We start from the raw sequence: 14,252 nt of genomic DNA, 5'->3' as shown, positions 1-14,252 counted from the left end.
AACCTGCTGCCCACATCGTTTCCTGACCATGGGATAGCTTCCTGGAGAGAGGGCTGTCGAGGCACCTTGAGGCTGGAGATGGCAACCCAGGTGTGGAGAAAAACGTAGCCGGGGGCCCAGGCAGGCTTTGGAGAGGAGTTGGTGGGCCCCACGCATCAGGCTGAGTAAGGAGTCGGGCCTTTCGCGAGATTTCACGGCCTGTGCTAGCCAAGGCCTCTAGTAGGCCTGAGGCCAGAAGTGGAGGCTCCCAGTGCGGGGTCAGCTCAACTCAGGACTTGCTACACGGAGACAGGGCACCCTGACCGCTCGAGAGGGAGGGTCTGACGGCCGAAGCTGGGAGGGGGCCTGCACCTGGGATAGTGACCAGCTCCAGCTCTCGTACGCACCAGAGAGAAGGTGTCCTTGTGTGCATCTGGTTGTATGTGTGGGAGTGTGTGGATGCACGTGTGTACATGCAGTTCTGCACGTGTGGGTGACTCAGAGCCTGGGAACCGGTGACCGGGCGTGCCTGTGTGACCGCTCGTCCCTTCCCGCTCCTCTGTGGCCCAGGCGTCTCCAGCAGCATGAGCTTCGAAGAGGAGGAGGAGGACGAGGACGAGAACAGCTCCAGCTCCTCCCAGCTGAACAGCAACACCCGCCCCAGCTCTGCGACAAGCAGGAAGTCCGTCAGGGTGAGTACGGAGCTTCCTGCTCAGCAGAGGGGCAGACAGCAGTGTCACCCAGCTGGGAGGGGAATGAGTGTGAAGTGACGGGGAGCTGGCTTTTCTGGGCCAGGGGCTGGGCCCAGGTGCCTATCAGGAGCTTCTCCGGCCTGGGCTCTTCTGTCCTCTTCAGCCAGGCTGGGGGCTGGGGGGAGCTGGAGTTGGACAGGATGGCCCCTGAGAACCTGCCCATTTCCTCCTTCCCCACCCCCAGGGCTGCTGAGGTGAGGGAAGGGCTAGGAAGCTAGCTGCTGGTCCCAGGGCCAGGATAGCTGGGTCCACATCCCAGGGGGCCTGCCCTGTCTCCCACCACTACCACGTTGGGGGCAGCTTTGGATACCAGACCACCAGTTTCAGCTGTTCAGGGTCCCTGGGGCTCAGGCTTCTCCTTCTCCTCCGTAGGAGGCAGCCTCAGCCCCCAGCCCCCCAGCCCCAGAGCCGTCGGTGGATGTTGAGGTCCAGGATCTTGAGGAGTTCGTCCTGAGGCCGGCCCCACAGGGGATCACCATCAAGTGCCGCATCACACGGGACAAGAAGGGCATGGACCGGGGCATGTACCCCACCTACTTTCTGCACCTGGACCGTGAGGATGGGAAGAAGGTGAGGTTGGCTTGGACACACAGTTTTCACCCTGTGGGCTTGAAGTCCTGGGGGCTGGAATGGGACTGGAAGCCTCAGCTCCAGCACTGACCTGCCAGTTCCCCCAAAGAGACAGAAGCCTCCATGCCTGGTCAGTGTATATGTGTGTGCACACCCATATGTTCAAGAGCTGAAGCAAGGGAGTCACTCGTGAGTGCAGGTGTGTGAGTGGCACCCGTGATTGTGTGTGGACTGGAGGCCGGGCCTGGAACATGACCCTGCTCCACTCCCAAGGTGTTCCTCCTGGCGGGAAGGAAGAGAAAGAAGAGTAAAACTTCCAATTACCTCATCTCTGTGGACCCAACAGACTTGTCTCGAGGAGGGGACAGCTACATCGGGAAGCTGCGGTACGAGCACTCCCCCAGGAGGCCGGCAGGGGTGGGGCAGGCAGGGGCAGGCTCTGTAGAGGGCATCTCCTGTCCCCGAGGGAGATCCAGGCCAGGGGTCGATCCTCTCCCAAAGTCGTTTCTATCAGATCAACCATAGGCCCAGGTCTGTGCCAGCCTAGAGCCGATGTGAAGATGGGCCTTACATGCCCTACCCTAAGCTGCTCCTAGGCAGAGGGGATGCAGGCCCGCAAAGAGGGTTGGATCAAGCCCTAGGGTGTCAGTGATGATGTAGGCCACCGTGGAAGAGCCGCCTTAGCCCCATGGTCAGTGCCGAGGGGCATGGCTCAGAGTGAGCCCTGGAGGGAAGAGAAAGCAACCTCAGGGTGGGGGAAAGGCTCTGAGCTAGGCCTCGGGTGAGGGAAGGTGTGCCGAGGAAGAGTGCCCGGTTTGGGAGCATAAATCAAGCTTAGCAGTCAGGAGCTAAAGCTGGAGATGGGGCTGGACCAAAGCTCACAGGCTGAATGGGACAGAGTAGTAGAACATCTCCATCCTCCATGGGGTGCTGAGTCCCCTCTGCAGTCTTGTCAGATGCCACTCTGGTGGCTCACCTCCCATGTAGGGAGCCGCTCCTGTTCCTCCAGGGACGTTATGTGGAACTCAGATTTCCCTGAACTGAACCGAGATGCTCTTTGATTAAACTCAGAGCAAGTTGAGGCCTTCTGTCCAAGAAGCGCCTCCAGAGATGGGGATTCCGTGAGCAGTGTGCCTGTGCCCCCAGGTCCGCTTCTGGCCCAGCCCAGAATACTTTGCAGGCTCGCCACAGGACAGCCTCTGAACTGCTCCATGCCTTGGGGCACAGGGTGCATGACCCTATACTGATCGTGCCTGTCCTTCAGGTCCAACCTCATGGGCACAAAGTTCACCGTTTATGACAATGGAGTCAACCCTCAGAAGGCATCATCTACTTTGGAAAGTGGAACCTTACGTCAGGAGCTGGCTGCTGTATGCTACGTGAGTCATGGGCTCCCGGGTCTTTGGTCTCCAAGTTAGACGTGACACTCAGGACTTGCTACCTATCTGTGGCCTATCCCATCTACCTTTACGGGCAGACACGGAGGCGCAGTGGAGTGGCCCCTGCCTGGGACAGGACACAGCTGGCCATCTGCTTGGCGAGTTCTGGGGACTAGGCCTGGCTCTCTGAAGCCCAGCCTGGATGCCTCCTGGAAAGGAGGAGGCTGAAGGCCTGGGTTCCTGTGGGTGCAACCTTCCAGTCCTCCCTCCGGTGTTCAGGTCCTGAATGGACTGTAAGGCCCTTTGCATTATCATCTCATTGAATATTCAACCTAAGAGCTCCATCCTATCTTCTTGATTGTATAGATGAGGAAACCTAAGATCAGAGGTTGAGTCACTTGCCAATGTCACACAGCTCACAGATGACCAAACTGGAATGAATATAAACACAAAGGGTTTTTTCTCCATCTCATTTCAGAATGAGGGACTGGTACCATCAGCCTGGGAATGCATAGCTGTTTTGTATGATCCAGTGGTGCCACCTGCTGGTCGGCTTTGGGGAGGCAGTCTGACTCTCCAGATACTGAGCCCCAGGTGCTATTGGAGGCCCTGAAGAGATAGTAGTGAACAGAGAGACAAATATAGACCCTTATGGGATGTGAACCCTTAGTGGGAAGATAAGCTATAAGACAGTCATATAAGCAAAATAAATATGTTCTGATAAGTGGTAAGAAGGAAAAAATAAAGCAGGGAAGAGGCCTATGAATGTCCTTTTAGGAAGGATGGCAGGGAGGGCCCCACCAAGGTAGTGCTTAGGTAAAGGCCAGAAGGAAGTGAGAGCCAGCTGTGCAGGTGTCGGGGAGAACACAGCGAGTGCCAGAATCCTGGATGCCTGGCATGCAGGGGGAACAGCAAGGAGGTCAGAGAACGCAGGGGAGTGGTGGAGAGAGGGGGTAATGGGGCCGTATGACGTGAGGCCTTGCAGGTCGAGGGAAGACCGTCAGCTTTTACTCTGAAGAGGAAAATGATCTGACTGACCAGGACCACTCACCGCTGTGCGGAGAACAGATGACGGGGAGGAGGGCGGGGCGGTGAGGAAACAAGGATTCCAGCTAAAGGCCAGTACTGCGATCTTGGTGAGGGATGGTGGTGGGGAAAAGTGGTTGAATTCTGAATATAATTTGAAGGAAGAGCCGACAGCGTTTGCTGATGGATTAGAAGTGGGGTGTGAGGGAGAGGGGGGGAGTCAAGTATGACTCCAAGCAGTTTGAGCAGATGGAAGAACTGAGATGCTCTTAAGTGGAGCGAGGAGGACTGTAAGAGCAGCTCATTTGGGCAGAGTGGAGATTCAGGAGCGCACTTCCGGACATGGTAAGTTTTTAGAGATGCCTATTAGACATGTGAGTGGTGGAAGCGAGCTCAGCTCAACTTTATTCCCTCCCCCCAGTCTCTCCAGTAGGTAAGTTGAGTCCTCACGGGGCCAGTGTTGAGTTCTCTGTCGCTATTTCCTAGGAAACAAATGTTTTGGGTTTCAAGGGGCCACGGAAGATGAGTGTGGTTGTCCCAGGCATGACCATGGTTCACGAGAGAGTCTGTATCCGGCCCCGCAACGTGAGTCTCTACCCCATCCCACCCGCCTTCCCCATTATCCCAGCGTCTGCATGAGCGTCTAAGGGCAGAACTCCAGCTGGTGTGTATGTGTGGAGGAGACACAGTGTGAGAAGCCCTGGAGATCTAGGGAAATCTAAGGACTCCCACCCCTGGGGCAGATCCCTCTTTGGGGTGGTCATGGTGCCAAGGCCTGGGCCTGGCTCAGCTGAGGCTGCCCTCCCAGGAGCATGAGACGCTGCTATCACGCTGGCAAAATAAGAACACGGAGAGTATCATCGAGCTGCAGAACAAGACGCCTGTCTGGAATGACGACACGCAGTCCTACGTACTCAACTTCCACGGGCGCGTCACTCAGGCCTCCGTGAAGAACTTCCAGATCATCCACGGCAATGACCGTGAGTGTTTCTGCCCTGACTTATTACTGTCCACATGATACCCGGGGCCCTTAGCTCAGGGTTCAGCTCACCTAGCCCTGCCTGTAGAGGTCAGAGTTTAAGGACATGGATTATACGGCTTAGATTAGATGTAAAGAACTTTCTAACCATAATGACTGGGAGGCCCTGGAGGAACCTTCTCTGGAGCCCTGACCCTAGATTCTGTGCACTCAGCAGAGTCTCAGGCGTGGGAACACCCTGTGAATGGACTTCCTCTCTTCTTCCCTGTCTCCTGGTGTTTGTATGCATCTTTCTCCTCTGCCACCTGTTCCCTCTCTCCTGCCACTTCTCCCAATTAATTGGTCTGTGTTTTACCTCCTTTGGGATTCTCTTGGCTTCTCTGCTTCTCGCTCTCTCTTCCCTCTTGTGATCTGGGTGTCTGTGCTTCCCCATCTCCGCCATCCCTGCTCTGCCCACACTCGTGCCTGGCTCCAGCGGACTACATCGTAATGCAGTTTGGCCGTGTAGCGGAGGACGTGTTCACCATGGATTACAACTACCCACTGTGTGCGCTGCAGGCCTTCGCCATTGCCCTGTCCAGCTTCGACAGCAAGCTGGCCTGCGAGTAGAGGCCACCTCGAGCCCTCTGGGGTTGCCCAGCCTGGAGTGGAGCTGCCTGCCTGCGGAGACAGCCCTGCTGACCCCCTGTACATAGGCCTCGTGCCAGGTGACCCTTTGGCTCTCAGTGGGCTCCGGGGCCCAGCCATCCAGGAACTGGCTCCTGCGCCTCCACTGCTGAGGCAGAGGGGTGGGGGATCTGAAGGGACCAGCGTGAATTCTTCCTGTGCCCCAAGATCAATGCCCACCCCCCCTTGGGTTAGTATTCTGCTGCAGTTACGTTTGCCAAGCTGAGCAGCCTCTTCAGCCGGGGGGGCAGGAAGAGGTGTAGAGGGAGAGGAAGCACAGTGCAGGGCTGCTGGGGCCCGGCCACGCACTCAGCCCAACTGTGAGGGGCACAGTGAGTGTGTGTGTGGTAGTGTAAGTGTTAGGGCACACCTACTTTACAGAGCAGAGGGCTGGGGAGCCGAGCCTGGCCCTTACAACTACACAAAGTCCTCCAGCTTCAGAAGGCCTCAGCTGGGCCTGGGAAGAGTTACGGGCATGGGGAAAGGTGAGTGGCGGGACCTTGCCAGGGTTGCAGGGGCCTGGCTGTGGCTGTGGGAATTGGCTGGTGGCCTAGGGTTTGAGCTCATTTGATTTCTCTGTGTGCACAGAGGCAGCAGGCGGCCAGCCCCCAAGGTCAGATCTCTTAATAGAGGATGGGGCCTGCAGGACGCAGGCTCAGCATACAGGCGGCGCGTGGGACAGGGCTGTTCCCCAGGAGCTCCCTGCTGAGCAGTCCCTGCACAAACCCCACGAACCCCAGCCCCAGACTGCACACAGGTAGGCGTGCCTGGAGCTCCTGCCTGTGCTTCAGCTCCCACTGCAGTCAGCCTGGGCTGTGGTTGCTGAGGGATTGATTGTATGTGGTTCTTCTTAGCTGGGAATGGGACAGGGTAAGGAGAGCAGGAAATGTTTCAGAACCACAAAAGATCAGAGGTGGCAGGACCCTGAGAGATCATCTAGAAAGTAGGACTTGCCCTGGGTCACCTGGCTGGTTAGGGGCAGAGTTCGGAGCTTCAGCTCCCTTGATTTCCTTGTTTCCACCATCCCCGAAGAAACTGCTCTCTCTGACCTTCCTAGGGCACAGTCCGCATGCCCGTGCACCTGATTCCAGAGACTTAGAGATGTTCAGTGGGAAACTGGGCAGTTCCCTGCCGAAAGCTGTCTGGATTTTTGCATGTCCGTCTGATAGTGACTGGCCTGGGCCTGGCTCCTCCCCGAGGGCAGGCCTTGGCAAGGCTGCTGCCTCTTTTGCTATCTAGGTGTGACAGGTGGGTTGTGAGTGTTCAGGGCTGCGCCTGATCTCTCCCTCTGCCGCCCTCCTCCTTGGATGGCACCATCTACTCTGAAGACTTGGGAAGTCTTGCATATTTGTCATTTACCCTGACAGAGGCTACTCGCCCAGATGGAGATCGGAAATCAGTGGGAAGCAAGCAAGAGTTGTTCCCCACTTCAGAATAGATGTGCTTGGAAAGACTACATAGAAGTTGGTTTTTTAAAAAGTAAGCATGTTAGCAAGGCTCTGAGGTGAAGTTCTGACTTCAGTGGGAGTGGTATGCTCTCATTTCCTGGTAATCTGGGTTTTCCTATGTTGAGTGCTTAAAGCAAGGCATTCTTGTTCTAGCAGGGATCTGCCCACACCTGGGGCGTATGTCTCTGTGAGAGGCCCCTCCAATGATCCAGGTTTTGTTAACATGGTCTAGTTTCTGGACAGCTCTTGACTTGGGGCCATCTTTAGGGCACTAGAACGTTCTGTACCGGAGCTGGTCCACTTGCCAATGAAATACTGTCGCGCCGTCCTCCTGTCCATAGTCCCAGTTTGGCTCTTCCTTTCCTGACTTTGAAAAGAGAGACCTGCTGACATTTAGAATGATGGAAAGTAGATGATCTCTAAAGTCGAGTCAAGCTGTTTCTCTGGGTGAGTGATTTTAAGGTAGAACAGGTTGGTTCTGGATCCTCATGAGCGAGGGGATCCTGGGGCAGAGTGGAAAATACATCAGAAGCACAATGGAAAACTAGTCCCCTGCTTTTTCCTCTAGTGCACAGGGGAGGGGGTTGAAAGGTGTTTTTTTCCGTAGGGTCAGGAATGTGGCCTGAGAGTCCCAGCCTGGGCATGGACAAGGGTAGCTCAGCAACAAAACCCTCTGTTGGGCATTGAGCGACCAGCAAGAGCACTCGAGTCACCTGCTTAAGACCCCAGCCTCGCAAGGAGGTCTGTTCCGAAGACCCCATTCCTGGTGATGCTGGTTTTCCTTGACCACTGGCCTCATAGCCACGGGCCCAAAGACTCATAAAGCTGCCAGGGCCCCTGGAGGCCACCTGGGCTCAGCCTCTCCCACAGGAAGAGTTCTTGCCCTTCATACCCTCTAACCAGGTGGTTCTTGGTTGGGCAGGGAACTTGGTGATGGAATGAGCAGTCCCTAAGGGTGTTGGGTAGCTGGGACCTTAGGCAGCTCCTCTGTAACTGCTCCTAGCTCTAAATCCCTCCTCCTGGGGCCACACCCCCAAACTCTATGCCCTCTGCCCCCAAACAGTTCTACAGAGCAGTGAAGTTCACTTCCTTAACTCTTCCCCAATTCTGGCTTTTCTTTCCTTCTGGCTCCAAGGTGCTCTGTGTCTGTCTGTGTGTCTCTGTGTGTATTTGGGGCAAAGGGCAATCTGTGAACAATCAATTGAGGTTTCCTATTACAGTCATATTTCTACAGATGAATAGGAAAGGAATAAGGATGTAGTTATGATCACCGGTGGATTTTGTTCATTTCGTGCTCTTTGATCGGAAAGTATACTTGGGAAAGTACCAACTCTTTCTCCCAAGGTTCTGATTGGGAAGACACCATCCCAAAAGTTTAGTTCTTCAGTTCCCACTTTGCATTACCTGAAGAAATTGGTGTGTTGCATGTGTGCTTTTGGATGAATTTGAACTTATTCTAGTTGAATGTGCCTTAAAAATCATGACACTAATTCAGAACGAGCATGTAAGGGTCCAGACCCATGCTGAGGACAGGTGTTAAAAGCCAGGGAGTGTGATAATCACAGGCTAGAAGACAACATTTGGGGCCCACCTCCTTCACTGACAAGGGCAACAAAATTGTAGATGCAGACATCGTTCTTTGCTCTGGAAATGGTGGGGCATTTACTTCTAAATGAATTTACCATATATTCAGAGGCAGTTCTGAATTTAGCAAGCCACAGTGATGACTTCAAACTAAGATGCTTGTGCTTTCCTTACAGTGAGGGGAGAGGCTGGGCTGGCTCTGTCCACGGCTTTGCTATGCAAGCACAAATTCCATCTCCTAGATGGAGTCCCTGGCTTTCCCTTCCTGCGGGAACACCAGCCTGCCCCTCTCTACAATTCTTCACCCCAGCTGAGATTCCCCTGTGACCTCAGGCTGCCAGGTGGCCCTCAGGGCACATTTTTCCAGATAGCTGAATGAGTTTGCTTTCTTCTGGTGCCCAGCACTGAGTGGGGCCTGACTCCCCTGCACTCAGGGCCCAGCGTTGGGACCCTACACTGGCCCTGGGCCCTGGCTTGTAGAACTTTAGCAGCCCCAGGAACAGGCCAAAGGATGGGCTCTTGTTTGAGTTTGGTGGTCACCTGTCCTTCCATACCTCCTGTTTGTAATTTTCTGTCATCTCAGGATATGGGGGGAAAGGTACAGCAGAAGTATTTGGGACGGGTTTGGTTTTTGAATTTTCCAACCAAGTTGAGAGGCAAGTTGGTCTTTTGAGAGGCAAGTTGGTCTTACAGAAAGCACTACTGCACTTAGTAACCATGTGGTTTTGAGCAAACCACGTGATTTCTCTAGGTCTCTTTTCTCACCTACGAAATAAGGAGGTTGGACTGTCAACAGCTTGCAGTAGGATTCAGGGTGAATGAAAGTTGATCCTTGCTCTCATCACTTTCTAGCTCATCACCGTGCCTTTTTTCTTTCCTAAGAAAGATGTCGCACCCCTTTCCTCTTCTCTTCTGTTGTCCCTCTCTCCTTCCCTATCAAGGTCCAGGCAGAGCTGGAGATGAGGCCAAGATCCAGAACTTCCTAGAGAGTAACAGAGTGGCTTAGAAAGGGAAGCCCGACTCTGGCCTCTTTAATCCTGCATTTGGTGACTAAGGGTGGTGACACTTCCCTTGTTGGGAGCATACATTTAGCCAGTTTTCATAATGCCTAGAATGTGTATGTCTATTTGCACAAGATTGTCTTTTCCTATTTTGGAGTGGTCAGACATTTTATTTTTGTTCAAAATCATCAAGTTTTAGACAAACTTGCAAAACTGTGCTTTTATTAAGTGACTTTTTGAATAAACTCTTTGGTATTCTGGAGCAAATGTATTTATTTATTGGTATGTGCAATGACAAAGTTGGTATTTTCCCATGTTGACATTATGTATGTTGTAGAACTTAGTGTTTGTCTAAGTACAGACCACAAACCATGTATCAACAAATTAAACTTGACCTGTTTCAACACTGCTGTGCACTTTTTTCCCCCTATAAAAGAAAAAGACATGTTTCTTACCTAAAAGTTTTTTCCTACATCACTCATTCCTTCTGTCCTAAGAGCCTCAGGGGTGGGCAGGAGGTGGTGGTAACAAGGGATCATAGCTTGTATAGAAACCATCACATATGGGTGGAAACTGTCTTCCCTCTGGCCGTGCTCGTCAAGTTTAAGGATGGTCAGAACCACACACGCAGAGGCTGGATGGGCTAGAAGAAGGGTAAGGACAGAAGGTACTTAAGTTAGAGCATCCTCTGCAGGGTCCGCTGTGCCAGCTGGAAGAATGGGCTGCTGCTTCCTAAGTAAACCCCTGTGGGCCTGCCCCGTACGAACAAAAACAGGGCCGTAGAGCTGAAAAAAGGTGAGAAAGGCCCAAGTGGTAGAAATAACATGAAGACCCAGCCACTGGGTTCCTCTAGCCCTATGCAGAGCAGCCTAACCTGTTTAAACAGGACTTGGACACACTACACACTTGGGAATTTTCTTTTCGGCCTGTGGCAGATCTGAAGCCAACAGCAAGGGAGGCTGCAGTTGTGGCTGGAAGCAGACAGGAAGGCTATGGGTCTGATCCTGAGGGAGGAGGTCAAAACTGAAGTCACCCAGAGATTGCAGGACCTGTGCTCTGGGCCATTCCCAGCAGTCAGGGTAGCCTTGGAGGGTGTCAAGGGCGACAGCCCAGCAGCACAGGACTTGATGACAGAGTGTGATGCTGTTGATGGCACTGGCGTGAGCACCTAGCACAGGCTACACCCTGGACAGACACTACACACAGCATTGCGAGGGGGGTATTATTCCCAACGCATAAGTGAGGAAACTGGTGCTTAGAGAAGTTAAGGGGTAATCAAGAAAAAGGAGAAATTTGGCCTATTTACTTTGTATAAGAAAATGGGAAAGGAAAAACAAGGTTAGGTACATTTTAGAAACACTTGTGTGAAAATGGTCAAGGCAAAGTCTGTGATACTTCACGTTTTTCTCATTGCTGGGTAGCTGAAGTATTAGATTTTCCTTTGGTACATAAATAGTCTGGGTTGAGGGAATCTTAAGAGTGTGGTAATAAGTAGGGTTGGTTTATTTATTACCCCAGATTTGGAGTTTTTAGTGTGGTCAACAGCATTTCCTACCTGAACTGTGGCCTCTCTCCTTGGCTCTGCCTCTGGGAAATAACATTTTTGCAGAGCACTACTAAAAAGGAAAGAGATTTTCGTTGTTTAGTGGTCAGGTTAAAGACAAATCTCGTAAATAGCCCTGGACAGGGTCCATGGAGAGTCCTAGTTTACAGCTATTATCCTGGCGTAATTAAAGCTCCCTTTTCCCAAAGTGTCCCAGACTGGACCATAAGTCATTGGATCATCCAGGCCATAGAGGGTGCAGAGAGTGGGGTCCTCACAAGCCATCTCTTCTAGAGGCCAAACGTGCCCGCACTCCTCGATGCAGCTCTCTGGGCCTGGCTCCTGAGCTCACATAGCACTAGTCCTGGAACTAAGGAGGTACTCTCCTTGTGCCCTTATTCTGACCAGGAAAGGGGATCTCCTGGCCGGATCACCCGCCTGATTTACCAAGCATGGTCCCAGGTGATGCGGTTGTTTCCTGGGCCAGCTATCTGTCCCCAGAGGTATGACTGTGCTCTGTGACGGTGCCTGAAAGTCACTGCAGACCTAGTGCCAGGGGACTCAGCCCAGATCAGTTCTGCAGAAATGAAGACCAGGAGGAAAGAGACAGCAGGCATGACAGCAAAAGCCAGTCCCATGCTTCTGGTCCTCCTGGATCGTATATACAAATATAATTGTCATCCCTGAAGAATAACATAATTCTGAAAAATCCAAAAAGGACCGCCTAATCTGAAATTATTGAAAAGTACATTAAAATTTTTGAAATATAAATACATAAATATATTCCTGCTATACAAACCCACCAAGATCCAGGGCAGCAAGAGCTATCATGAGGTCTTAGTACTTCCAGCAGGAACTATTTCCGTAAGCCAATTTCCCCCAAAGATTAACATTCCAAAAAAAGAGTTGGTTATGTGACACCTTACATACCAGCCTCATCAAAATACCTGAACATCGTCCTTTTACTTTCACACCCCACTGCTCTAACACCACTCTTTCTGCCAAGAATGTCCTTTCTCTTCCTTGCACAGCTGGAGTTCTTAGCATCCCTCAAGACCCACCTCCTCTGTGAAGTTTCTTGAAGTACTTTAGCAAAAATGATCTTTTTTTGTGCTCCTATAGATTTGGGTCCGTATCTCAGATACAGCATAAAACCTTGTACAATAAAAGTAAAGTGGCTACCGCTTATTGAGTGGTTATCCTGTATGAGATAGGATAGTGCTGTTTTACAGGCACTGACGATTTCATTTAATCCTCATAACTACCCTGTGAGACCTGGACTTTGACCCGCCAGCTTTAGAATGAGAAAGCCAAGGTTCTTGGGGTTAAGGAACTGGCCAGATTCTACAACTAGAATAGACAAGGATGGAATTGTGACCAACATTTCTGTGCCTGCAGAATTCTCGATCTTGAGCCCTTTTATAGTTCACAGTTCATTTTTAAAAATAAATTGGATACGGCTCCCACATTCAACTGAGTTTTTTTTAAAGGTAGGAATTGAGCCTTCTGTTCCCACTGCCTAGCGAGCAGTGTCTGCTGAATGAATAAATGAGTGAATAAGCTAGAAGGAAACAAATACATACCTCTAATAAGGGAATCATATCCTAAGGCAAATAAGAAACTCGAAACAGGCTCCCAGAACTCTTCTCATAAATCAACCCCTCATTGTGAATGAAGAGAAACAACACGAAAAATAATTTTTCGAAACAGTAAAGAGCACCTACATTATTTTTTACCTTCAGCATTACATTACATCTAGACTGTTTTCAGTACATTTTAAACTGTATTCTTTACAAGTGAATCAAATGTTCCACACAGAGATAGAGACAATATGCTTTCTATAGACTCAGTCTTCAGTGACTTTTCTCTGTAGTCATTAACTAACAAATTCACAGCAGTAGCTGATACATTATCTTGATACGATCCTGTACCTGTGACAGCAGTGTGTATGCTTATGTGATTTAACAGTGATTAAACGATCTTCCTGGCCGCTTGCTCATGCCAGGCACAATGGAACTCTAAAAGCCAAGTCTACCTTTACATGATTTCTTAATTTTCAAGTCTTCTGCATTCCATGACTGGGAATATCCTCAGGAATGTGTCCTCTTTAAACTCTTAGGTCTTACCTGTAAACTGAATTCACTCATCCTTACTAGACAGAATACATCTTACCTCAAGGAGACGCGTGACAGATCGCAGCTCAGAGATAGGCTTTTGGTTTGGTCACAATCCTCCCAGTCCTAACCTACCTCCTACTTTGCCCAGCTTTCTCAACAGACTCAGATATCCACATATGGAACAAATGGTCTCTTCCCGGGCACTGCTACATTGGGTCCCTGCAACTTCCCTGCTGAGCTGGCACTTGGTCTATAGGCTCGGTCCTCCTCGTTTCTGTTTCAATTGAATTTGTTGTGAGAACAAACTTCCCAGAGGGTACAACATTCAGAAACAGCATCTAAGCAAGGACTGCCTATAAGCGCATGGGTTCTCTCCCCATCACCGGCTCCCTGGCCTTCTGAGCATCTCACGGCAGGACCACCACCCTTCGGCAGGCTTTCCTGAAGCCTCAAACCTTGGCTCTGCAGGGCAAGGACTAAAGTCTCTAACTCAAGTTTCCTCTGGCCACTGAAGACCAGAGGTACAAAGGTACTTATGCATTTGGCAGTTCTGTTAAGCAGAACAGGGATAAAGGAAGCTAGAGATCCAGGCAATGGTAGAGCAAAACCATCCCCCAATAAGCCTCTAGGTTCATTCTCAGGTCAGTGGGAGTCTTCTACTCTGGAGAAAAGTGGAGATCTGAGGCAGCCTGGGTGCCCCTAAAAAGGGCCTTGCTGTGAGAAAGGGGCTTCAGTTCAGACAGCAGAGTCTTACCCTGCTCTGGCCCCACCATCCCCACTAACAGAAGGTTTTCTTCTTGAGCTCAGCGTACTACTAACCTGCTCAAGGCCCACAGAATAAGGTACTTTGGACTCTGAAATCTTCACTCTTACAACCTTAAGTCCTCATCATGTATAAACTGATGTCTGTTCACAGGTAAACCGTCTGTTACTCCTAACACGAAGAGTCAGACCTCTGCCCTGGGTGGTCCCATCTGTAATTACAACAGACAGAAAATTACTCAGTGGATCAACTCTCTGATGGAGGAAAGGCAGGACGAGAGACAGGGAAGCTGTCTGTGTTCATACCGATTACTGTGATGTTTTACAGGTGACAGGTGTGTAAGCACCAGGAAGGACACATGATATCCATGGCAGTGGCCTGATTGTCTATGATATTTAAACACAGAGAATGAAATACAGGGCACAGGGCCAAGGATGAAATCAGA

At 51.1% G+C, this 14,252-nt stretch overlaps 2 protein-coding genes across 4 annotated transcripts in view; one reads left to right on the top strand and one right to left on the bottom strand.

Annotated features, from left to right (window-relative positions):
• TUB (TUB bipartite transcription factor) overlaps window positions 1-12,735 on the top strand; it is a 29,534-nt gene extending 16,799 nt beyond the window's left edge. For 2 of the 3 annotated variants that reach the window (XM_022563135.3, XM_089915202.1), the window contains 7 exons: window positions 550-671; window positions 1,104-1,301; window positions 1,575-1,687; window positions 2,566-2,680; window positions 4,193-4,291; window positions 4,515-4,686; window positions 5,161-12,735. In XM_022563135.3, the coding sequence (XP_022418843.2) occupies window positions 550-671; window positions 1,104-1,301; window positions 1,575-1,687; window positions 2,566-2,680; window positions 4,193-4,291; window positions 4,515-4,686; window positions 5,161-5,294 (953 nt within the window). In that variant the 3' untranslated portion in view covers window positions 5,295-12,735. The remainder of the gene's footprint in view (window positions 1-549; window positions 672-1,103; window positions 1,302-1,574; window positions 1,688-2,565; window positions 2,681-4,192; window positions 4,292-4,514; window positions 4,687-5,160) is intronic. The other variant, XR_016393821.1, reaches the window with a different exon arrangement.
• The window catches only part of RIC3 (RIC3 acetylcholine receptor chaperone), a 58,832-nt gene continuing 47,633 nt past the window's right edge, over window positions 3,054-14,252 (bottom strand). Inside the window, exons 7-8 of the mRNA XM_089915205.1 lie at window positions 9,840-14,004; window positions 3,054-7,302 (exon numbers count right to left, since the gene is read on the bottom strand). Coding sequence (XP_089771331.1) covers window positions 13,933-14,004 — 72 coding nt within the window. The 3' untranslated portion in view covers window positions 3,054-7,302; window positions 9,840-13,932. The remainder of the gene's footprint in view (window positions 7,303-9,839; window positions 14,005-14,252) is intronic.

The sequence above is a fragment of the Delphinapterus leucas genome, chromosome 7, assembly GCF_059928025.1.
Source record: "Delphinapterus leucas isolate spDelLeu-1000000601 "Yukka" chromosome 7, BTC_Dleu_Yukka2, whole genome shotgun sequence".
Taxonomy (NCBI): domain Eukaryota; kingdom Metazoa; phylum Chordata; class Mammalia; order Artiodactyla; family Monodontidae; genus Delphinapterus; species Delphinapterus leucas.
The sequence above is the reverse complement of the archived record's forward strand: the minus strand, read 5'-3'. Positions and strand labels throughout refer to the sequence as shown.